This window comes from Echinops telfairi, unplaced genomic scaffold (genome assembly GCF_000313985.2).
Source record: "Echinops telfairi isolate 266 unplaced genomic scaffold, ASM31398v2 ScPeMD7_7469;HRSCAF=8507_1, whole genome shotgun sequence".
Lineage (NCBI taxonomy): Eukaryota > Metazoa > Chordata > Mammalia > Afrosoricida > Tenrecidae > Echinops > Echinops telfairi.
Genome location: NW_022111373.1, coordinates 23,915,264 through 23,941,477, shown reverse-complemented (window position 1 = coordinate 23,941,477; position 26,214 = coordinate 23,915,264). Strand labels below are relative to the sequence as shown.

The 26,214-nt window shown below is 34.5% G+C and overlaps 1 protein-coding gene across 2 annotated transcripts in view; it reads left to right on the top strand.

Annotated features, from left to right (window-relative positions):
• DMXL1 (Dmx like 1) overlaps positions 1-26,214 on the top strand; it is a 185,359-nt gene that overhangs the window by 77,032 nt on the left and 82,113 nt on the right. For both annotated transcript variants that reach the window (XM_004696573.4, XM_045285386.1), the window contains exons 11-26: positions 947-1,200; positions 1,330-2,014; positions 2,109-2,230; positions 3,128-3,217; positions 3,691-3,790; positions 6,744-6,863; positions 7,168-7,386; positions 9,016-10,701; positions 11,638-11,745; positions 13,244-13,413; positions 13,873-13,970; positions 15,258-15,423; positions 16,443-16,704; positions 18,317-19,407; positions 19,859-20,050; positions 24,173-24,249. In XM_004696573.4, coding sequence (XP_004696630.1) covers positions 947-1,200; positions 1,330-2,014; positions 2,109-2,230; positions 3,128-3,217; positions 3,691-3,790; positions 6,744-6,863; positions 7,168-7,386; positions 9,016-10,701; positions 11,638-11,745; positions 13,244-13,413; positions 13,873-13,970; positions 15,258-15,423; positions 16,443-16,704; positions 18,317-19,407; positions 19,859-20,050; positions 24,173-24,249 — 5,440 coding nt within the window. The remainder of the gene's footprint in view (positions 1-946; positions 1,201-1,329; positions 2,015-2,108; positions 2,231-3,127; positions 3,218-3,690; positions 3,791-6,743; positions 6,864-7,167; positions 7,387-9,015; positions 10,702-11,637; positions 11,746-13,243; positions 13,414-13,872; positions 13,971-15,257; positions 15,424-16,442; positions 16,705-18,316; positions 19,408-19,858; positions 20,051-24,172; positions 24,250-26,214) is intronic.

The following is a 26,214-nucleotide window of genomic DNA, read 5'->3' as shown; positions in this document are numbered from 1 at the left end:
TTGACTTTCCTCCTGTCCCACTATCATGCTCAGTCCTCACCAGGGTTTCAGCAGTTCCTCTTTGTTACATTACCCTTGATTATGCCCTACCAGGCCTCCCATACCCACCTCACCACCAATTTGGATCACTTGTTGTACCCTTGTCCCTGGGTTTGTTAACACCACTTCCTTTGCCCCCACCTCCCCCTCTCCCATGTTCCCCCGGAACTGTCGGTCCCGTTGTTTTCTCCTTCAGATAACTTAACTGTTTCATATTTACCTTTTCAATAGTTAAAAAATTTTAAAGCATCTCTTTTAAGGAAGGTTGAATATTCATCACAGGAGATGGTGACTGGAATTTTTAAAAATAGAGGTCAGGATATAAATATTTACCTGTGTTTCTTTGTCCACAAATTTATTTTTAACTATATGTCTTGAGGTATCTGGCAATTGAGCGCTGTAACTCTATTCCTTTAAGATGTCATATCAATTATAAATTCTTACATCTAAAGCATAATAGCAAACTCAGATTTGGATAAATACAGAATTAGGAAAAAAAGAATAACATTATATCCCAATTATATATTGTGAACTTTCAATCCAGGATTTATAAACGCAATTTTCATTCTTTCATTTCATTGTAAGCAAATCGGAGGTCCGAAGAAGTGCCATGTCATACTGAAAGTTAGCTGAATGGTTAATTTTGGGACATGGCTTAGAAACCACTTAATTTATTTTTCAAGTCCAGTATTGTTTGTTTTACTGCTAGTCTGCTAAGTCCTATAAAACCATCTCTAGAATTACTGAGTCAACTGCAATCAACTGACATAGAATTATTTTTAAAAGGGAGCATCTTCTTAATATGAAAGTTGTTACTTTTCATTTCAAGTGCATTTCTGAAGATGCTTCATAACTTCACATATTAAATTGATTCTATTTGCTTGTTTCATCATCCTTTTCCTTACAGAAATGGATGATGGTGTTGACAATCTGAAAATTAATCACGAAAAGAAGGAATTGAGCAGTAATAAAATAGAACCAAACTCCAGCTTTGTACCATTACCATCAGCTGCCATCGATCATCAAATTGAAGTGCTTCTGGCTGAATGGAGTAAAAATGCAGACATGCTCTTCAGTATTCATCCTGTGGATGGTTCTTTGCTTGTTTGGCATGTGGATTGGCTGGATGAATACCAGCCTGGTATGTTTCGTCAAGTGCAGGTACTATTACTCTGATCTCTGTATAATTACTTGTTAAATGTTAAATATAATTACTTGTTAAAGGCACTACTTCATAGTACTTACTTTATGCAATTTCATATGTTCTAATACTTGCTCTCTTAATTCTAGGTGTCCTTTGTTTCCAGAATTCCTGTAGCCTTCCCCACCGGTGATGCCAACTCTCTCTGTAAAAGCATAGTGATGTATGCCTGTACAAAGAATGTCGACTTGGCTATTCTGCAAGGCAAACAAAAGCCTTCAAGTCTCACACATTCCACATCAATGCTAATCTCTTCTGGTCACAGTAAATCAGCTAACAGTTTAAAATTAAGTATTTTCACCCCGAACGTTATGATGATTTCAAAGCACGCTGATGGCTCTCTCAATCAGTGGCTGGTCAGTTTTGCCGAAGAATCTGCTTTTTCTACAGTTCTCAGTATTTCCCACAAATCCAGATATTGTGGACATCGCTTTCATCTTAATGATTTAGCTTGCCACTCAGTATTACCATTATTGCTGACTACATCACACCATAATGCATTAAGGACACCAGATGTCGACAGCCAAAAGCAACCTGATGATATTGTCTATGTTGAAGATTGTTCTTTGGGGCAACAGAATAAAAGCACCACTGATGTGGTATTTCAGGATCCTAATGCAGTTTATAGTGAGCTTATTCTCTGGAGGGTTGATCCAGTTGGGCCATTGTCTTTTTCTGGAGGTGTTTCTGAGCTTGCCCGGATTAATTCTCTTCATGTTTCTGCCTTTTCCAATGTGGCATGGCTGCCTACTCTTATACCCAGTTACTGTCTAGGTAAGCTTTTTTTAAATTAGTATTTAAGAAATTTAATTTTTAAATACACTATTCCTAAGTGGTTAAATTGTAAATGTTTGTAAATCCTTTCTAGGGGCATACTGCAACTCTCCTAGTGCATGCTTTGTAGCAAGTGATGGACAATATCTGAGATTATATGAAGCAGTTATCGATGCCAAGAAACTTTTATATGAGCTATCTAATCCAGAAATTTCTGTAAGTAAATGCTTTGTAAACTGTTAAGTATATAATGTTTTTAGGCATTTGATTTATAATTGTTGGCTTCATGGACTTTAATATTTATGGAAGAGATCTGCACCCATATAACCACTGATGCCTTGAATTGCCGATATTTTGGTTAACAGCCATGTGTTGAACCATTGCACAACCAAGACTGCTTTGTGATCTTTAGAGAAAAAGTATTTCTCTAAACGAATGCAAAGTCCCTGATGTCAGCATGTTTGACATACAGTGATACCTCTGTTGTCAGACTCACTTCATTCCAAAGTTGTTTTCAAACACCGAAAAGTTTAAAGACGGAACATACTTTCCCCATAAAAAATAATGGAAAACTAAGTAATAGGTTCTGAGGCCTCCAAATTTACCTGGATAAATTCATTTTTCCAGGACTTTAACACAAACTTAACAACCTTAGGTTGTGGAAATGCTCCCTAAAACATCTCATCGAAAAATACAGTAAATAACATCATAATATTTTATGCAAATAAAGCGCAATGATGAATGTTTTAATGCACTAACAAAGTACTATATGTTGTCAGAGGAAAAGCAGCTCTTAGACTGAAGCGTCACCCCTTTGTGCCCAAGGCAAGACACAAAGAGTGTCTCCGGCTCACTTCATACAGGTTTTTTCAAGTCGAATTTTCAGTTAGAGTATGCAGTAAAATTACAGACATCTCGTAGATTTTTCTGGAACTTTGCTGATCGAGTAGTGCAAGGTTTAAGCTTGGAGCCTTTCAACAACTGAGATATCACTGTGTTATAAAAAAAACAAGAGCCCTAGCACAATTCAGCTTTTTTGGGGTTGCCCCTGGTATATGTAATTAGTTTCTGATTAATTTGTTTATAGTAAAGAAGATATCTTTTTTTAAACAGAAATACGTTGGTGAAGTGTTTAACATTGTAAGTCAGCAATCGACAGCCAGACCAGGATGCATTATTGCATTAGACCCCATCACCAAACTTGTAAGTATTACTTTTTTCCTACACACACACACACAGTTAGCTTTTGAGTTGATTCCAACTCATGACAACCTGTGTGTGTCAGAATAAAACTGTAGTCCATGGAGTTTTCAATAGTTTCTTCTTCAGAAGTAGATTGCCAGGTCTTTCTTCCTAGGTATCTCTGGAAGACCTCAAACTGCAGAACTTTTGGTTAACAACTGAGTGTGTTGGCCAGTTGCATCATCCAAAAACTCCATTCAACCAAAATCACGCCCACTGCCATCAAGTTGCTTATGACTTACAGCAACCCTACACAGGGTTCTGAGACTATCAGTCTTTATGGGAGCAGATAGTCTCATCGTTCTTCTGTGGAGTTGATTGTTGTGTTTGAACCACTGACCAACAGGACCCATAGGGCTTCTTTAAAGAGTCTGTAACATTAGATGGAGGGCGTATCTATCAACTTCTCTTGGTATTTCTTTGTTTGCATTCAGCATGGCAGAAAAACACAACTCCTTCATGTTTTTCAAGAAGATTTCATTTTGAATGACCTTGAGAAGAAAAGTTGGGGAAAGGACAATTTATCTCATGCAGGTAAAGAAGCATTTTTAATTTAATGAGAGGCTGTAGAATCTATTAGCAAGTTAATAAAGATGAATCGATTAGAATATTTCACACTACTTGAAGTTGAAATTGTTCCAAAGGTTTGTTCTATTATTTATCATATTTTAACTAGAAAATATGCATGAAAAACCTGATAATAGAAATATTTGGTCAGTTCTATCTTTTTATAAAATATAATAGAAATATTCTGTCTATATATTGGGTGCTTTTGGTATAGATGGGATACTGTTTAATACTATTAGGGTAATTTACATATCTGACCTTTTGGAAATGTGTAATCTTTAGTGGTCGCAAAAAGACAAACTAAATACTTTTATAATAATAAAACAGTTGAAGGTTTTTACTAAACTCGAGCCAACATTAACTGTTAATTTGCAAAAAAAGGAAAGCTGAGAAAAATAAAGCCAACATCTCCTGGTTATCACTTTTAACTATAGAGTCAAACCAAACTGAAAAACTTAGAAAGCAGCCATGCAGTATGTGCTGGCTGCTTAAAAAGTCAATTAATTATCAGCCCCCAAAGAATGCTAACAAACTTTTTCTTTCTGTTCAGAGTTTTTTTCAGTTTTGTCTATTGCATTTTCTCTTCCGAATTATTTTTCTTCTACTGTTCTATTTTCTTTCTTGAGAAGTACTCCCTAGCATTCTGTGCTTTCATGGTAAAACCATGATTTCTTACCATTGTTTTCATTTACTTTTCTATTACTGTCCCTGAGAATTTCTTAGCTGTGCAAGTAAACATTATTGATGTGTTCTTAAAAATCTCTGAACATAATGAAGGAAAGGTGTTAAAAATGAAAATTAAATGTGCCAGAAGAAAAGAATTAAACACGTTGTTATTTTTATATTGATGTTAAAATATTGATTAAAATGAAGACCATTACAAGAAATTATTTTCTTTTTAAGATTGAGTTTTGCAATGATTTTCATTTGTCTTAGCATTTTTTCCTCCATTTCATTTCTAACTTATTATTTTTCTGTATACATGATGATTATATTTTTCTTAAAATATTTAAAGAATCTTTACAAACTTTTTACTTAAAAACTTTTCTAAATTGTCAAAGGAGTTTGGTTAAATTATCTTTTGTTCTAGCACAACGGTTGGCAAACTTTTGAGACAGAAGAGCCAATCCTAAAAATTATTCAAGGGACACAAATATATTTTTAAAAACAAATGAAATCACTGTTATCTGAATAATATCCTTTAAATTTTTTCAATTTTACTGCACAGTCACATGTATATACCAAAAGAGCTATCTATGCTGCAGCTTTCTCGCCTCTGTTCTAGAGTTAAGAGAAAAATTATTTTACAGATACTTTTGTTATTGGGACATCCTTTACTGTTGGTGAAATAATCAGGAAAAAGATTGATGTTTGTATTTCTTTTCTCTTTTACAAACCTTGATCTTTTTCTTTAATTTTTATGTGTACCCAACTAGCCCAGAACACAATTCAAAAATTACTTTTCATTTTGTCTATTTCTAAACACAATGTGATTTAAGATACTGATAATTTCCTTTCTTAGTGTTCTTTTGAAACATGTTTTTTCTGTGAACTTATAAAAGGATAAAACCATTAAACTCTTAATGTTTTTCTCAAGTTTTTTACATGCTCTGATATAATATATATGTTATGCATTTTTTGTTTATATGTAATTTTCCTTCTAGTTAAGTATATCTTATAATAAAGATGACTGATTAAAAGCTGTCATAAAATAAGTTTTGGGTTTTTCAAAAGCTATCCTGGATTATTATATAATGAATACCTAAAAGTTGGTCATTGCATCAAAATTATGACTACATTATTCCATTATATCATTTAATTCACTTGAAGAAAATTGACAATATAGTTTTATTGACAATTTCCCCCCTATATTTATTTATTTATTTATTTTTGATCATTTTATTTGGGGCTAATACAACTCTTATCACAATCCATAAATACATCATTTGTATAAAGCACATTTGTACATTCACTGCCCTCATCATTCTCAAAGCATTTGCTCTCCACCTAAGCCCCTGGCTTCAGGTTCTCATTTTCCCCCCTCCCCCCTCCCTCATGAACCCTTGATAATTTATAAATCATTTTGTCATATCTTACACTGTCCGACATCTCTCTTCACCCACTTTTCTCTTGTCCATTCCCCCCGGGAGGAGGTTATATAAAGATCCTTGTTTCAGTTCCCCCTCTTGACCCACCCTCCCAGCACTGCCACCCTCACCACTGGTCCTGAAGGGATCTGTTATTGGCAATTTACCCAATGGCTATATCACTTATATATGAGTTTATATGGCCACATCACTTAGTTTTTATCATCTTAAAAATTTTATCACAAGGGGACTTTGAAAAGTTCATACTAAAGGGAATTAAAAGATAGTAGACTATCATCACTTATATATGAGTTTATATGGCCACATCACTTAGTTTTTATCAACTTAAAAATTGTATCATGAGGGGACTTTGAAAAGTTCATACTAAAGGGAATTAAAAGATAGTAGACTTTTTCATAAATTTTTTGACATCCTTTCATATATGTGCATAGTTTAGCAATGACTGTGTAATTAGAATGTACAGAATATGGAGCAATGTATTAAGTTATATATGATATTTTTACTATTAATTGTTAATTAATTTAAGGGTAGCAGGTGTATATTTGTTACATCCTTATAATACCATTTTGTATTTTGAACCATAGTTTAAAGTTTTGAACTATTTGCTTTGTTTTTTTCCAGATTCAATTATTTATTTTAAAAGTCATTTTATTGGGGACTCGTACAATTCTTATCACAATCCATACAAGATTCAATTATTTTGAGTTGACCTTTTTATACTAAGTATGAATTAATCCATTTCAATAATGGATTGAATTAATTAAAGTATGAATTAATCCATTTCAATAATAATGTATCATTAATACCAACAGGCAACTCACCTAATAGATTTTCTGAAAAGTTCTACCTAGTTGTAATAGAGTGTACTCAAGACAACCGGTCATTGCTACGTATGTGGAATTTACATTTAAAGTCCATTCCTGTCTCGTTGGGTGAGTCTTTTTTGTAACTATCAGTACACATAAAATAAAAATTTAAACATGTTTAGACAATTATGTCTTTAAAGTCAGTCTTATTGAGAGGTGATTGCCTTTTATTTTGTTTTGTTTAATTCAAAAGGTAAACCAACTTTTGTTTTCAAATAAATAAAACAAGTAATTTCTAATTAATTAATACAAATATTAATATGTGTACTTCTCTCTTATAAGGTAGTTGCAGATTATAAAATTAACTTCTCTGCAGATGTGATATTTATAACATTTTCCACCAGTTATTGGTCCTTTTTATGTTTTATAGATGAAAAAACAGATACAAAAACAGCTGAAGCAGGTTGTCAGCCTAACGAACATTATTCTTCTCCAGAAAAGATTATATCTCCTTTTTCACAAAAGTATGAAGCTTGCAGAGCAAATCTTCAAAGTACCAGCAAGTTGACCCTTTCTTCAGAAATGGTTTATAGCCAAGAATTGTGTTTACCTGACGGAGTTGAGATAATAAGTGTTAAGCCATCAGCAGGTTTGTAAATTTTGTGGGAAAAGAATTTTGGAACCTATTGAGTGTTTATCAACATGCACAACTCCTTCTTTTAAATACACAAAATGACAAGTGGAAAGAATATGCTTAAGTACCCTCGTACCCTCCATAGGAAACATAAATTTTATATTTTCTGATTATGCTGACATTCGTCAGCCAATTTTGGTTTTAAGTACTGATATTTAAAACTTCCATTGTCTTCAGAGAGAAAGTGAAAGTTGTAAACTCATGTTATTTTAGTAGTAACTGTCAGGAGCCATGTACTAAGAAGAATTCTAAGTACGTGTTTCCTGCTACATATTCATCCTCATTATTCTTAAAATGTGGACCCTAGAGATAAATAGCATCAATATCACCTGGGAGCTTGTTAAAAATGAAAACTCTTGACCCACAACCCCAGACCTACTGAATCACAAGCTTTGGGTGAAGCCAGCTGTTTTAACAGGCCTTAGGTGATTCTTACGTATTCAAAAGATCAAGAATACCAAGCTAAAATCTGTCTTCTATAGTCAAATATGCGTCTTTGTCCTTTTCTACTAATCCCCCCCCCCTTGTACAAATTGAATGCTTTTCACTTATTTCATCATCTTATTACTTCAATCACTTAGTTTTTATTGAGTGAATGATAATAAATAATGCTAATTGTGTCATTTAGCAATGGTACTATATTCCTTTTGACTTAAAACTTTTATAATTAGGTTGAAATGTGCTTTTAAAAGATCATAATATTCTAAATAATTTTATAATGTTACAGTTCATGTTTAATAATTTAGAAGAGTGACCAGCCTCCTGTTTTTATAAATAAGTTTAACTAGACTACAGCCCCATCTATTATTTGCTATTGTGACTGATTGCTCTGTGCTACAGTGGCAGAGCTGAGTAGTTGTGGCAAACACCCCAAGAACCAGAAAGCCTAGAATCGTCCTTACTGTCTGGCCCTTTAAGAAAGTTTTCGGGGGTGGGTGGGGGGGTGAGGGGGGAGGAGTTTCCTGGCTTCAAGTTTAAGAAACAGAGTTTATGATTACATTAAGCCTAAACCAAATCCCACTTAGGAATCCTCTAGGTCAAGTGTTACATATATCTGACTCATGGAAAACCTAGTAAGGGGTTCATTTAGTACTTGTATAAGTATGTACTATTCTAAATTGTATTGAAAATAGAAGGAGAATGAACTAGTATATGTTGAGATTTTTTTTTAATGTACTGATCAACCTTTCTGATGAGATTTATAATACTATATAAAACTTGGAAAGAGTCATTCAGAGAATGCTGGATTAGAGGTTAGATGTCTAATTTTGTAGTTTTAACTGTAGACTATGGATACAAGATAAGTATCAAGATAGTTGTACATGGTCATGATTTTTTTTAATCTACAAAATGAAGGAATTAAATAACTTAATAATTAACTTGAGTTCTTTAGGTTTTGATGATGCTGTCCTTATTTATTTTTTGTATTATTAACGCCTGTTACCCAACTAGTTGACACTTAAAATACAGATAGACCTGTCATGTTTTTAACAGTAGTTCAAGCAAAAGGACTAAAATCTTTAGTACATGAAAAAACAAATATTTAAACTTGATATTTTGTTAATAGACTTTTTTGCATTTTAGGACATTTGAGTTCTTCTTCCATATATCCTGTATGCAGTGCTCCTTACTTATTGGCAACTTCATGCTCAGATGAGAGCGTACGATTCTGGAGATGCAGAGTAACAGGTGTAGAATCTGCTACATCAAAGAATGGCAAGATGGATCTTACATACATCTGGGAAGAATGGCCATTGCTTATTGAAGATGGACTTCAGAACAATAGTAGTATCTCTGTACCTGGTAGACCTATAGAAGTTAGCTGTGCACACACAAATCGTTTAGCAGTAGCTTATAAGCAGCCTGCATGTACTAGTAGCTCTTCTCAGGACTTTATGATGCATGTAAGTATTTTTGAATGTGAATCTACAGGAGGTTCATGTTGGATTCTTGAACAGACAATTCATTTAGATGAGTTAAGCACAGTCTTGGATTCTGGCATTAGTATTGACAGCAATTTAGTGACCTATAATAAACAGGAGATTTATTTATCTAGTAAAGAGACTATCACATCAAACACAAAGCACTTAGTTCACTTAGACTGGATGTCTAGAGAGGATGGTTCTCATATTCTGACTGTTGGAATTGGATCCAAGCTGTTTATGTATGGACCCCTGGCTGGCAAGCTACAAGAACAGTCTGGAAAGGAAAGTATAGCATTTCCGCTCTGGGAGGGCACTAAAGTTGTGCCTCTTTCCAAGTTTGTTCTGTTACGAAGTGTGGACCTGGTTTCATCTGTGGAAGGCTCCCCACCTTTACCTATTTCTTTGTCATGGGTTCGTGATGGCATCCTGGTGGTAGGAATGGACTGTGAAATGCATGTATATTCCCAATGGCAGCCATCTTCTAAACAAGAACTGGTTATAGCAGATTCATACAGTGGAAGCACTCCATCTATAGTAAGTTTAGTTAAACAAAGTAATTCATCAAGTTTTGGGTTGCATCCTCCAAAGAAAACTCTGACTCGATCCATGACCAGTCTTGCACAGAAAATCTGTGGAAAGAAAACGGCATTTGATCCTTCAGTGGATATGGAAGATTCTGGACTCTTTGAAGCAGCTCATGCACTTTCCCCAACTTTACCTCAGTACCATCCCTTGCAGCTTTTGGAACTCATGGATCTTGGGAAAGTTCGGAGAGCAAAAGCCATCTTGTCGCATCTTGTCAAGTGCATTGCTGGAGAAGTTGTGGCGCTGAATGAAACTGAATCCAATCATGAACGCCGCCTTAGGTCTCTCACCATCAGTGCTAGTGGAATCACTACCAGAGACCCCCAAGCATTCCACAAAAGTGAAAGTACAGATTATACAGAAATAGATTCTGTCCCTCCGCTTCCTTTATACTCTTTACTTGCAGCAGATGATGACAGCTGTTACTCAGCCTTGGAGATCTCTAGTAACCAGAATACCTTAAATAAATCAAACCAATTATCAACTGAAAATTATGATGAGCTTTTTCAGATCTCAGCTCTAATGTCTGACAGCCATGTGTTAGAGACAGACGAAGAAAACACAAAGCCCAGGGTTATTGACCTGTCACAGTACAGTCCAACTTACTTTGGTCCTGAGCATGCTCAGGTTCTTTCTGGCCACTTACTTCATTCCAGCTTACCAGGACTCAGCCGAATGGAGCAGATGTCTTTAATGGCCTTAGCAGACACAATTGCAACTACAAGTACTGATATTGGAGAAAGCCGAGACAAAAGCCAAGGTAAAGTTAAATTCTGTGTAGAATTGGAGGACAAATTGATGATAGCTTCTTCACAACAGTTTTAACTTGAATCTGTACTTAGGTTTGTATTCAGTAATTGTTACTTTAGGTATTATTTTACCTAAAAATAAAAGGTGATTCCATTACACAATGTTATGAGCTATACTTTTGTTTTGAAAAGATTGAGTGATTTTTTCCCCCCTTAAAAAAGCTAGAATTAATATATTCCTACTTACAACAACAAACACAAGCATTATAGAATTAGGTCTTTTTTGGTGTCGGGGTTTTTTTCCCACATGGCCATTTTCTTCTTAAATTTCTTGAGTTAGAGTCCCCACAAGATTACAAGTGTGATTTGAAATTAGTAAGTCCAGCTTTTTTCCAGTCAGTCGGATGCACCCCATGAGCTAAACTGACAGGAAAATACAGGGTTATATTCAAGAGGGAAAAAAATTTAAAGGAAATACTACTAATATGTACTAATTTTTATGTAGTACAACCTCCTTTCGTACAATCATGACTTCCAATAGTAGCTGCAGATTACTGGGGTGGGTATACTCGTATGATCTGACCCTTTCTTGAAAATATTAGTGTACTGTCTGTCACAGAAAGAGTTAAACTGTTTAAAAATTGTGCCATGTTATTGAAGGTTCTTGATCACAGGAGTACAGATTATGAAAGTTGTCATCAATACTAAATCAATTCATTCTCTGCTTTATGATTTTTCCAATAACTTGATTGCTACCTTTTTCTATGTTATATAATTCTATAGATAATGAAAGTTAAAATTTAGACTGATAACTTTTGTCGTTTTAAGAACAATCTTATATTTAGAACTGTAATATGGTGGTTGCCAACATTTTTAGCGTCTACCGGTGCCTTGTTTAAAGAAATATTTTTTGTTATTTTACAATTTTAAAAAATTCCTGGTTGTAGGTGGAGAAACTCTTGATGAATGTGGATTAAAATTTCTTTTGGCTGTTCGACTCCATACCTTCCTTACAACTTCCCTTCCAGCCTATCGAGCTCAACTCCTTCACCAAGGTAATTTGGTTTATAATCTATTAAATGTGGCAGTTTAGTTAAGAAGAGTAGCTTGTAAACTTTTATCTTGTTTTTGCCCACACATGAAAAAGCCAACAAATTCTCCATATATGAAGGATCCAACTTCCAAGAATTTTATTGGAACTCAGCCTTTGCCTGTTGGTATCTGGCTTTGAGTCTCTTTATTTTTCCTTTACTATTCTTTAGCTCTTCTTTCTGTTTCTTCCTTCTCATTTTGTGTTTAGCTTTGGAAATGTTAAGCCTAAAATCAGATTCTTCTTTATCGATGAAAAAATTTGAGCTTGGTTAGGAAGTAATAGAAATATTTAAAATAATTAGAATAATAGTCTGTTCATTCCCAGCGTGAGTTTTCTATTTGTTTGATTGTGTTTCCTATTTATTCTCAAGGACTTACCTATAGTGGGCATTTCAGGTTTCTTGGCACAAGTTTAAAACTTGAGACCATAATTATGTCCAAATATGTCAATGCTGAATCTTGTGGTTAACCATTTGTTTTACTCAGGTTTAGGTCTAATACTAAATAAAATTCATTGTGAAGGAAGATAATTAAAAACTAACCAATAAATAACACCTGTGTAGACTAATAGTTTGGGAGATTTATCCATGTATAGGGTGCTTTATAAATACAACAGGTAAAAAAAAAAAATAAATAAATAAATACAACAGGTAATAGGAGTGACTATGTACTAAGTTCTTTTTTAAATGTTTTACTTATTTTACTTAATCTTCAAAACAATATAAGGTAAATTGTAAATTATAAATTAAGAAACTAAGCCAGAAAGAGATGAATTAACTTCTCTAAAGTTATACAGTTAGTAGATCAGCAAGTAAACACACATCCTGATTTCAGAGTCTTTGTTGTGTTAGGTTCAAGTCACCAAGCTAATGCTTTTATAATTCATTGGAATTAAAATCTATAAAGCAAATGTTGACCAAAAAAGATGAGAAGCAGTATTGAAGAGAGAAATGCGCCCATATGCAATAATGTTTACATGTATATTTCTCATTTTCTTAAAACAATGATAGGTAATAGCATCAATTCTGACTCATAGCAGTCCTGTAGGACAGAGTAGAACTACTCCATAGGGTTTGAGACTATTAGTCTTAATGGGAGCAGCAACCAGCCTCATCTTTCTTTTGAGTAATAATAGCTAGAGAATAATGCAATAATATAATGGCTGATAGCTAGAGACTAGTAATTCTGCAGCAGTGCCATTTGCCATAAGCATTTTTTTCTTACCTTATTAAAAAGTTTTAATTGTAGAAAATATATGCTCATTTCAGAAACTACTAAAGTTACAATTGTTTGGAGAAAAAGAAAAATTATCTATACTCACTAGTCATAGACATTTGGTTATAATTATTTGAATATCATATAAAGTTCAGGCATTTTTTATTTAAAATATAGAACAAACATTTCTGAGAATCATGTAATGGTGATCATATTCCCTATAAACATTATTTTTCACATTTTCAGGTCTTTCTACTAGTCATTTTGCCTGGGCATTTCACTCAGTAGCAGAAGAAGAATTGCTGAACATGTTGCCAGCGATGCAAAAAGATGATCCCACTTGGGCTGAGCTAAGAGCTATGGGTGTAGGGTGGTGGGTCCGGAATACCCGAAATTTACGCCGATGCGTAGAAAAGGTAAGTGTTTTTATTATGATGTAATAATTAATATATTTTTTGCACATATCATTAAATAGCATTGAACATTTACTCTGGTGTTACCCGTTTCTTTTTAAAGCACTGAAATATTTTTAAATCGCCATCATGTTTCAGAATATTATTAATGTAAATTTTTTAATTGGCATTCTAGTTCTAAAATTATTATGAACATGTTTGTTAGTAATATATATCTAAGTTTTACCAAATAATTTATGTACATGTTTTTGAAAAGTAAAATAAGAAGTGTTAGCACTGTTTCCACTATACCCTTAGAGGCTGTAACTTTGGTCATTATCCACACACATGGATATACATTCATATCCACGTAACTTTAAATTATGGATTGAGCATGCAAATAAATGTATGCTAGCTTCATATAGAAGATTTTTCACTTAAAAATGCGTTTGTCAAATTTTCACCAATATTTTCTAATTAAAGGTAGCCAAAGCTGCTTTTTACCGAAAGAATGATCCTTTAGATGCTGCCATCTTTTACCTCGCAATGAAAAAGAAAGCTGTGATTTGGGGGTTATATAGGTAGGTGAGGAAACTGCTTCAAGATGAAAAACTTTTTATAAAAAGTATAAATGTATTAAGTAAGATTTGTTCAAATTTGTATTCATGTTTTTAGATTCTTTGCCAAGTTTCTAATAGCAGATTTCATAGGGAAGAAGCCTACGTGTTTTCCAAAATAGAATTTTGATGAGGTCTTTTTTGTTTGTTTTCAGGTTTATCAGACCCACAACCCATGTTTTCATTTATCTTAAGAACGTCTCATGATAATTCTAGAGAGAATACTTTTGTTAAAAAGCATACTAAGTTTAAAAAAGAAAGAAAGAAAACAAGAGTCATGGGTGGGGAAGATGATGGGTTGCTGGAGCCTGGAAACAGCATCTTCCCTCTGCTCTTTTGAAAGCTGATGAGCCAGCCTATCCCTCCAAACTGCTTTTTCTTGAAGCCCTGGAATGCATTTCCAAGCTGAGATCACTTTGAGTTTTTGACTCTCACGTTTTGGCAAGACTTGATGACCATCATGGCCATATATGGCTCTTCTTTGTTTTATGCTCATTTCCAGTTGAATCTTTATGAAAAACAGTCTTTTGGGGATAGTTTTGATATGTCAACTTTAAGATATTAAATATCTTACATTTTTTTCAATTAGGTCTTCCTTTGTAGATTTTTTTCAATCGGACTATAGTTTTAAGGTTTCTGTCACCAAAATCATCCTAGAGCTGGTAGCCAGGGCAAATGGAGAAGTTAAAGTGAAAAAGTTAGTGTAATTTATGAATTTTGCAAGGACATAAAATAACTCCACCCACTGCTGCTAGTACAGTTTTCAGTGAAGTTTGAAAGATTTTTTTTGGTTCTGATTTATGTAATTTTTATGAAAAAAAAATTCCTATTCTTTACTGCTGGGGGAACAGAAACAGGATGTAATTTACAAACTGGCAAATGTAAAATGGCTTCACAAACTTTTTGAAGTTCTCTTGTATGTCTGTGGTTTTTTTTTAGTTGTTTTTTTTTTTAAACATTTTATTAGGGGATCATACAACTGTCATTGCAATCCATACACACATCAATTGTGTAAAGCGCATTTGTACATCATTCTCAAAACATTTTCTCTCCACTTAAACCCCCAACATTAGGTCCTCATTTTTCCCCTCCCTCCCCGCTCCCCCCTCCCTTCTGAGCCCTTGATAGTTTGTAAATTGGTATTTTGTCATATCCTGCTGTATGTCTGTTGGTTCTTAACTCTTTATAAGACTGAATTGCTCATGGAAGTGTTGTGTTCCAAAATTGTCTAACTTCATTTTTTCTTCATAGATCTCAAAAGGATGCCAAAATGACACAATTTTTTGGACACAATTTTGAGGAGGATAGGTGGCGTAAAGCCGCTTTAAAGAATGCCTTTTCCTTACTAGGCAAACAGCGTTTTGAACATTCTGCAGCATTTTTTCTTTTAGCTGGCTGCCTTAGAGATGCAATTGAGGTAATGAATGGCCTTTTCCCCAATAGCATTAACAGCCTTTACTTGTGACTTAAACCTTAAATTTAAAATTTTTAAACTTAAAATTATATGGAAATAATATAAGGCTGATGATGAGACATTCTACTCGTATAAAAAGTTATAGAATTGTAAACTCTCAAGGGCAGTTAGTTCTACCCTGTCCTATAGAGTTGCTATGTCTCTGGATCGACTTCATCCATGGCAGTGAATTAGCGTATTTTTTGTTTGTTTCTTTTCGGGGGTGGTGGTGTTAGTGTTTTTTTGAGCAGACAGATTTAAAAGTATTCACATAGACTTTTTACACAGAGGGTACTGAAGGCAACGAAGGAAGCCCGTGCCCCTCCCTAAACGAAAGACAAAACAAAGACGTTAAAGGGCAAGAAGGCAGTGCTGAAAGGATTCCATACTGCACACAATCAAAAAGAATATTTGCATAACATCACCTTTCTATGGCCCAAGACCCTGAAGCTAAGTAGGCAGCCCACATAACCCCTAGAAGCAGCAAGCTGGCCGACTATGCCATCATCAAGTGTACCTTTACCGTGGGGTCTGCCATAAAGATGATCGAAGACAATATCACACTTGTGTACATTGTGGATATCACGGCCCATGAGCACCAGATCAAACAGGCCGTGAAGATGCTCTATGACATTATCGTAGCCAAGATCAACACCTTGATCAGGCCTGAGAGCAAGAAGGCATATGGTTGACTGGCTTCTGACTATGATACTTTAGATGCAGCCAACAAAATTGAAATCATCTAAACTGAGTCTAGCTGGCTAATGCTAAATATAAATTTTCTCAATAAACAAGTAAAATAATCAAATTTAACGATATAAATATTCTCAGGAAGATTTGTGAAACCAAGTAGCATATTTGTTGTTGGTGTGCTTGTTAATTTCTGTTAATAATCCTTTTGTTGTAGATATTGAGCTAATTTATTTAATCTCAAGAGAATCCCCTACTTATTTATGAACAATTTCTTTTTAAAATTTTTTTAGGTATGTCTTGAAAAACTGAATGACGTTCAGTTGGCTCTTATAATAGCAAGACTCTATGAATCTGAATTTGATAGAGCATCTACATATAAGTCTGTATTACGTAAAAAGGTTTTGGGAATTGAGTCTCCTGCCAATGAAGTCAATTTATTGAACATAAATATGCATTATGATCCTTTTCTTCGGAGTATGGCATATTGGATTTTGGAAGATTATGGTAGTGCTCTGGAAACATTAATAAGGCACCCTGTCAGAGAGGATCATGGTAAGCTGCACTTTGGAGATGTTAGTGATTAAGCATTTTTCAGAATCCTCCTGGGTACTGAGTGTAATATAAAATTGCTGAATGCATGATCCAAGACTTAATAGTTTCATTGGAAACACAGACTTGTATATATAGTTTTTGCGTGTATGTATTGCTTTTTTTAAGGCTTTTTTTTTTAAGACTTTGACTTTTTTATCTTTATGAAATAGAATTGTTGATCATAAATATAATCAACTCTAGAAGGTAAGTGTTTTGGGAAACTACTAAAATATGTTTATCTTTGGTAGGAGTTATGGTTGGTAAACAGTTTTAGAACTATAAGAATAAAAATATATTCAATGTAAAGAAAGCTGATATAAGTGATATGATTTGAAAATATTTAGCTAGATAAACCTTTTATACTCATTGTTCAATAGGAGATTGAGCTATAAATGGTATGATTTATGTCATTTTACTTTGGGTGAAAGTATACATACATTTTTTACACATACATTCATCACATTTTACGTGTACTATCCAGTAATTGATTCTTCACATTGTGTTACCATTTTTGTTATTTCTGCCTTTATTATTTTACTACCATTGGCAAGGATTCACTAGCCCCTAAACTGTTCATCTGTGTTTTAGAAAATTCACTAGCCACTCCAAGGGAGAAAGATGAGAGGCTTTACTCCTGTAAAGATTTACAATCTCAGAAATCCACAAGGGCAGTTCTAATATGTCCTATAGTGTCATTATGAGTTACATTTGGCTTGATGGCAGTGAACTTGATTCAGTTGACAGTTTGATCTCATGCAAAGAGTTAAAAGAGTTCAATGCTCATGGTCAAATTCTTAGTAATTCAATGGAGCAAGTATTTAATTGAAAATTGACTTGAGGGAATCATTTCTTTTTTTTTTTTCAGTGGGGACATGGCAGGGAATCATTTCAATTCATGGTTTTAAACATGTTCTCGGTGACCTAGATTTGGGGCTTATCCAGACACAGGTTCAGTGAATCTGAAATCTGTAAGAATTTTTAATTCTTTCATAAATTTCTCCCCTTGTCAGAATTCATTTGTTGATCTTTAATCAAGACATTCAGTTTCTCTTATATTTGTTCAGTATACAGATTGAACAAGTACAGTGAAAAGATACAACCCTGAGACACACCTTTCCTGATTTCAAGCCATGCAATAATCGTGTTATGTTTGCACAGCTGCCTCTTGATCCATGGACAGATTCCGCGGTGAAGTGTTCTAGAATTCCCATTCTTCTCAAGGTTGTCCATAGTTTGTTGTGATCCACACAGTTGGATGTCCACACAGTTGGCATAATGAAATACAAGCAAATCTCTTTCTGATATTTTCTACTTTCACCTAAGATCCATCTGAAGTCGGCAGTGCTATCCTTTGTTCCAGATCCTCTTCTGAATCACATCCTCAGCCTGAACCTCTTGTAGCTCCCTGTCAGTGTACTGCTGCAACCATGTTTGGATGATCTTCAGCAAAATTTTACTTTCATGTGATATCAATGATTAGTTTGGTTTGTTCATTAAATTTTGTCAAAAGACCAGGTGAATGATTCAGCTCTTGAAGAATTTTTCTTGGCTCTCAAAATAAATTTCTTTTCAGGTCAAGCCATGATGTCAGGCTGCAATCCTGCAGTTTTCAACTTCTATAATTATCTAAGGACACATCCTCTATTGCTGAGACGTCATGTTGGCTCTTCTGATGCATTTTCCATACACACGAGTCTAACAGGGAAAAATGGGCTATCTGGAACAATCAACTTAAGTGAAAGGAGATTATTTTTTACTACTGCCAGTGCACATTTAAAAAATGGTTGTCCCATGTTGGCTCTGGAAGTTTTATCAAAGATGCCCAAAGTCATAAAAAAGACGAAACCTTTTTGTAGAACATCTAGTTTTTTTGATACTAGTAAAGACTGTTCTCCATCTTCTCCATCAAAATTGGATGCAAGGGAAGATAAGTCTGCTGTTGATTGGTCTCAGTCATTGGTGAATGGTTTTGGATCTTCTTCGGAGGGTTCCTCAGAGAAGCAATCAAACTCCACTCTTTCTTTTGACTGGAGCCAACCAAGTTTTGTATTACAAGAAGACTCCTTAGAGTTAAAATGGGACAGTGACAACGATGAAGAAAATGAGGACCTTCCTATTTCAATGAAGGAACTAAAACCTTCACAGGGAAAAATCAGTAAAAAATTAGATGAAACAAGTTCTAATTGCACAGAATCTTTCAATACACTAGATGAGAATGACATTTTAAGTCCTTCAGAAGATATAATTACAGTTCAATTAAAATTTAGAGCATGTTTGAAGATTCTCACAGTAGAACTTCGTACTTTATCTACTGGTTATGAAATAGATGGTGGAAAATTGCGTTACCAACTCTACCATTGGCTTGAAAAAGAAGTGATAGCTCTTCAGAGGACTTGTGACTACTGTGCAGATGTTGAAGAATTACAGCCTGCATTTGATGAAGATGGAGATGAGGTTCGATTAAGTGATGATGCTGAAGACTTGCTTCATCAAACAAAAGTGAAAAAACTGAAGGAAAATTTTCAGGAAAGAAGACAGTGGCTCTTAAAGTATCAGTCACTCTTGAGGATGTTTCTTAGTTACTGCATACTTCATGGATCCCATGGTGGGGGCCTTGCATCTGTGAGAATGGAACTGATTTTGCTTTTACAAGAATCTCAGCAGGTATGTAACATATATGATAGCTAGTAAACTAGGGCCTATGTAAAAGTTTTTGTCATGTTGTTTTTGTGTTTAAATATTAAAACTCCTGATTTTCTTCCTTAACGTTGCTTTAAGAAATGGCCCTTTTTATGTAGTGCTGCATATTGTAAATTTATAAAGATGTGTGTTTATGGTATAAAGGCAGTTCCCTATCAGGGCCTATATGAATGCCTTGTGAGACATTGAGCTTCTTTTTACTAGAGGAGAAGATATTATCAATCACTTTTAGTGTTATTGAAGAATATTTGGTTTTGATGTAAGTTAATCTGCTCATGCCCCTTCTAACTCTTTGTTTTTATTACACTTTGAGTTTTTATATTTTTTGAAGTTTATTTAAAGAGGCCACTGAATAATTTAAATAATGTGTTCTAACTATTAATCACTTACAAAGTTTTTCCCCTTTGTTTTTAAGGAAACATCAGAACCAATTTTTCCTAGCCCTTTGTCAGAGCAAACTTCAGTACCTCTCCTCTTTGCTTGTACAGCTAGTGCCAAAACAGTAGTTGCCAATCCATTATTGCACCTGAGCAACCTAACACATGATATTCTACATGCCATAGTAAAATTTGATTCACCTCCCCATCCTGATATCCAGAACAATAATGTAAGTATGCTTTGTTTTAAGCTTTTAATTTATTTGTATTCCATGAAAAAACTAAAATATACATTGTAACCAGTATTAAGATTTGACTATAACAGATAGATTGCTGTACTACCAAGGATATAGTGAGTCTAATCAAAGAAAACTTGTATTTATAGACAAAGCTCATCGTGTATTATGTATAACCAGTAGAGCACGTTACAAGGTAATAAAAATGCTACCTTTGAGCTTTACTTAGCAACTTTATTGAGATAAAAATAAGAGGCATTATACAGATACTTGGGTGGCTCCTTAGTAGCACTTGTAGCCAAAGTGCTGATCTTAGAGATATACAAATGCTGTGTTTTTAAGAGTTAATTACTTTTAAATACCTCAAAAATTTTGAGGAAAAATGAAATTCAAAGATAATGGAATTCTCCACAAACTTTTTGAAGCCTCCTCATGTGTGAGTAAGTAAAACAGCATTGCTATTGGGGTTTCAGTCCATACATTCCCAAATTTGTTAGAAACGAGGCACACTTAAACATGTCTGTGTGATCAGTGGATGGCTGCAGACAAGATCTCTCAGTAATACACTTGTCTTACTCTCATTAGAGTGCCTTTTTAAAAAACAGTGCCCTCCAGAGGGATCTGCTAAACCAGTTCACGGCAGTTCGATTAAAAACTTTGTCACCTTTTTTTTTGAGATTCAGCAAGGGTAATCTTGATTTTTCTTAAAGGATACAGGATGATCACAGTCTTTTTAAGAAGAATTTTTTGGAAAATTGAAAACTTTATTGGTGGGAAAAAGGCCAGGACCATTGTACGGATATATATATATATATAAACCAATTTTTTTTTTTTTCAATCACAACAATGAACCTCTTCGTACTCTACAGTAGAGCCCTGGTTTTGCCTCTTCAGACTTCTTTTTGTTACCCAAACTCAAAGCACATTTAAATGGACTATTATTTGATTTCTTCAAGGATGTCACTGATGTGTAAATCAAAGAGCACAGACTTCTTAGAAAAAGGGATAGAGATGGAAACATTACCTTCAGGAGTATATAGACCTCGATGGAAGAAATGCCAAGAAACAAGAACTTCACATTTTGGTGTTTTTGTTTGCTAAAGTTTTTTGTGATTTTTTGTAACAATACTGTTGACATCTTCATGTGAACAGTTTTGCTTATTAATAAGTTACATATTTTATAATAATGTTATGCAGTCCTGCCATTCCTCTGGACTAACCAGACACCTATAAACCAGCTACAGCAGAATAATTTTAAATGCTTCTTTCCCCCCTGTCCCCTCAGGATCCTTTTTGAAATTCAGATTCTAAATTTACTAATTCACTCTGAGATTCTGGCACAGGAATATGGGCGTTTAAGAAGTTCTCAGGTCATTCTGATGCTCATAACTGTTCATCTAATTAATTATCTAATCAAGCACAGTATGTTTCTTATTAACACTCTACTTTATCACTCTACCATTAAGACTACATTTTATACTTTATCTTTACCCCAACATCATGAAACCCTTTGCTGTAGGAGCACGTTGTTGCTTTGAGGGAGAAAGTGCTGTCACTGTGCTTCCACAAAGTTTCTTCTACTTTGGAACCCTTTTGGACCAGCTCTAATCTGGCTTCTTTCTTACTGACACTGCACTTCACACTTTCTCACTGGCTCTGCACTACCCATGATGGCCATGGGTTTGAGGACCATATTTGACTATCTTTGCATATCTTACTCTTTTTTTTTAAATATTCTCAAAGACCATCAATTACTCTCACCTACCTCGCAGACTGTATCCTTCCCATTTGATTTTCTACTTGCCTGCTAGCAGACTTTCCTAGAGTTCTTACCTTCTGTGAGAACTTTAATCCTTCAAATTAAATGTTGCCTCTTTTCCTGAACTGCTTTATAATATAAACCCACAGTTAGGATTTTAACTTCCTTCAGCTTGTGCTCATTTTAATGGCACCATTCAATCCTGAGTTATAGCATAACCCTGTTGTGTCAGTTAGCTTTTGCTGTTTAAGATCCACCCTGAAAAGTTAGTAGTTTTAAACCCACCAAACCCACTGCTGTTGAGTCCGTTCTAACTCATAGTGACCCTGTAGGAGAAAGTGGAACTGCCCCTTACAAGCGGTTTCCAAGGTTGGAAATCTTTATAGAAGCAGACTGCCCCAGGTTTCTCCTGTGCAACTGCTCTACTGGGTTTGAACCACCAACCTTTGCGTTGGCAGCATTAACCACTGTGCCACCCAAAGCTCCCTTTCTTTAAAAACAAGCACTCTTTATTTAGCTCATTCTATGAGCTAACCGCTCATTTCTTCTGGTTTGGACTACTAGCAAGGTGGATCTCTGCTGAGCTTTTTATTTGTCTTTGATCAACTAGTGGGTTGGCTGGGCACTGGGTGAGCTGGGATGGCCTCATTTACATATCTGGTTGTTGGCAAGCTGTTGGCAGAACTATAGTCTGTATTATATGTGTCTTGTACTCCAGTGAACATCCCTAGGTTTTTCATATGGTGATTGTAGGGGCTTAAACATCAGTAAGAGTAGAAACTACAAGGTTTCTTGATGCCTAAATTGAGAGCTCACATGTCAATTAAGCCATCAAACCTATTCCAGCACGTAGTAACCCTTTATGACATAGTAGAACTGGTCTTTATAGAAGCAGACATCCACATCTTTCTCCCTCTAAGGGTCTGGTGGGTTCAAACTGCTGACCTTAGCCAGTGCTCCACTAGGGCCTTTTGTGTGTCACTTATGCTGTGTTTTGCTAATCAACATAAATCATAAGACCAGCCCAGATTTAAAAATAGAAGAATAAATTCCACTTCTTAGATACCACTGCAAAAGTTTACCATCACTTTTTCAATTTCCATGTATAGTAGTCTTTGACATTTTTGTGCATATGATGATATTCTTGAGTTTAATTTTGTGTTTTGTATCAATAAAGGCAAAAATGGCAATTTTGATCTTTCACTTCCTGTTTATGTACAAGACTGTCATTCATCCTAATCAGATCAAAAGTCTAGTTTTTTTACTATTACTGTAGTTTATTTTATTGTCTAGCCTAAATTTTTTTTATCTTCAGTTTTACTTCTGTTACAGCTTTTAACCCTTCTGAGTTGTTTGACTACTGCCTTTCAGCTACTGTCTTTCATACCTATATGTTTTCCATTTTCTAAAGTTGTACTCTTTAAACCTTTTATGATAACTAGACTACATGGTTAAATATTGCTTATAGTCTACCATACATTCTAGTTACAGGACATCAGGCTTGGTAAAGTGTAGAGAGTTAGTGAGAACGAGGAAGACCCTCAACAAGATAGAGTAGCCCTATGGTTGTTAACATGGTCTCATACATAACAACAGTTGTGAGGTTGGCGCTGGACTGACCAGTGTTTTGTTCAGTTGTACATAGGGGGTCTCTATGAGTCAGAAGCAACTCAACAGCACCTAACAGCAACATTGTTCATTGACTTGCCTATGAGTGAACATCATTTATCAGTTACCTTTCTTGTAGGTACCTTTCTTGGTTCAGGAAAAATCAGATTATTGGATGACTTACTTTTAATACATATTTGATGTCCTACTGGCTAACAATCATCTACTGTACTCCCCTTTATTTTTAAATAGACATTAGTTGGCAGACATAGATTTTATAATTTATGCTAAAGATCTTTGTGCTTTTTCTTTAGATTTCTGGGCAAATATCAGTGTTTTAGAAAAAGCTATAAAATAGTTTAAGGGCAAAATGGTTTTTTTCTTTTAAAAAATTGGGCCTTGAAAAATATTGTACTACCCCTTCCCCCATCCCCAAGGGAGAGGTACAACAGAAGTGTGGGTGAAGGGAGACAGTGGACTAAGACGTGAAAATGTGTAAGATATTACAATAATAATAACTTATAATTTATCAAGGGTTCATGAGGGGTGGTGGTGGAAAGGAGCTGATTACCAAGGGCTCAAGTAGAAAGAAAATGTTTTGAAGAAAATGTTGATGGCAACATATGTACAAATGAGCTTAATACAATTGATGTATGGATTGTTATAAGAGCTGTAAGAACCCCCAATAAAATGATTTGTGAAAAGAAAGGAAAATATTGTACTTAGTAATTTTCTTGTTTGTTTTTCAGGTATATGTAATGCATACATTAGCAGCTTCACTTTCTGCTTGTATTTATCAGTGTCTTTGTGGTAGTCAGAATTACAGGTAAATATTGTTTTTATGAAATTAAGAATGCTTATAGTAAACAATCAGGTTTCATATTTTGTATGTTTCTTTTAGAGACACTATATTCAGCGATCTATTTTAAATAATGCAGAAAAGCATATGATACTTTTTTTTCCATCTTTGAAATGTTAGCTTATGTCTTTATGGCAAATGAATCTCAAAGTCTTCTCAGTATAATTTACCTACATTTTCTCTGAATGATCACTGCCTTCTCCTAGCCATTTCACTAGACATTTATGAATTTTAACTTAAACAATGTAAAGTCTTCTAATTAAGATATTTCCAGTGCTAAAGATAAACTTTTTGAACAGTTAAGTGGAATGCAGCATGGTTAATTACTTAAATAATAAACAGTATAATGTAGATAGTACTTGATTGAGGATATAGACAGTACATTATTGAGGGTACTCAATCATGACTAATTTGAAAGAACTGAGAAAAATTTTCCAGAAGAGTTGATATTAGTATTTTTCTCTTACTAGTCAAAAAATTAACTAGTTTATCTAGGTTTTAAAAATTATTGTCTGGGACTCTGTGGGTGGTTTTTCTTTATCTTCAGCTCTTTGAAATTTCCTACTTCTATTTAAATATTGTTTCTTTTCTGTTTTATTTTTTTCTCCTGGTAAATAAATACTATAATTTGTGAATTCATCCTGTTTTAATTTCCTATCAGATATTCCATTTCTTGATCACTATTACAGTTCAGGAAAAATCTTTGTTCCGTTTTCCACCTACTAATTCATTCTTCAACAATGTCTTGCTATTTTGTTTGAGCCCTGGTGGCATGGCATGGTGGGTTATACATTGGGTCACTAACCACAAGCTCAGTCCTTCAAAAACCATCAGCTTACACTGCAGGAGAAAAATGAGGCTTTCTACTCCTATAAAGATTTGCAGTCTCAGAAACTTAACAAGGGGCAATTCTGCTCTCTCTTATAGGGTCACTATAAGTTAGAATGGGTTCAGTTGCTGTCGGTTTTGTTATTGTTGTTATTATCTTTGTTTTGTTTTTTATCATCTTTTTCTGTCTCCCCATTCAGTCATAACCCCTCCCCAACCTGGTCATAAGTTATTTCTTTAAAGTTCTGTTAAATTGGCTTCCTCTTTGAAATCTTTTGCTATGCTTGTTATTTTTCCTATAGTTGGGAGCCTTCTTTGTTGGTTTTTGGTAGTCTGTTCACTTTATATGTTTGAATAGTCCTGTGAGTAGCCTGTTTAATGCACCGATTCTGTGATTGTATCCCCAACGTAACTTCAACTTGATTCCTTTGACCCTATTCATCTAAGCAGTTCACTTCCTTGATAAAGGAGTATGGCTTTATTGTTCTTAACTTACTTTTAACTTCTCTTTCACTTCTGTAGGCTTAATGTAGCAGGGAATTTTTTTTTTTTATGTTAGTATCTAGATTTACTAATCATAGGTTTAAGCCAATAAATGCGCTCTATGAGGCAAATGAACCTAAAAGGCTTTTCAGTGTAATGTTTAAATATGGGGTTACTTCAAAAAATGTGTGGTGTCCATTATCATTCAATCCTGTTTTTCCATGAACTTTTTGAAGACTCATCATAGTTAAATATTTGTTTACTTAATAAATGATGTAGAACTTTCTGACAGGCATTGACAAACTTCTTCCACATCCAGTCAGAATTATTTCATAGTTTGGGGCCAGCCAAGTTGTTATTTTTATTCATTTGTTTACTTCGTCTTACTTTAAATTATCTGTTGCTTGGGGAGGCTTAGCCTGAATTCCCAAATTGTATGAAATACTTTTTTATTTCATATCATCCTCTACATAGATTTGTGTCTAGAAACCGTGTGGTAAATTTACATGTGTTTCATTCCCTACCTGATTTAAATGTCAGGGTATAGAGAAGCCACGTTTTCTACTATGGGCCTAATATTTGGTAAGATGCCTTATGTAGAGCCGGGTCCGCATTAAATAT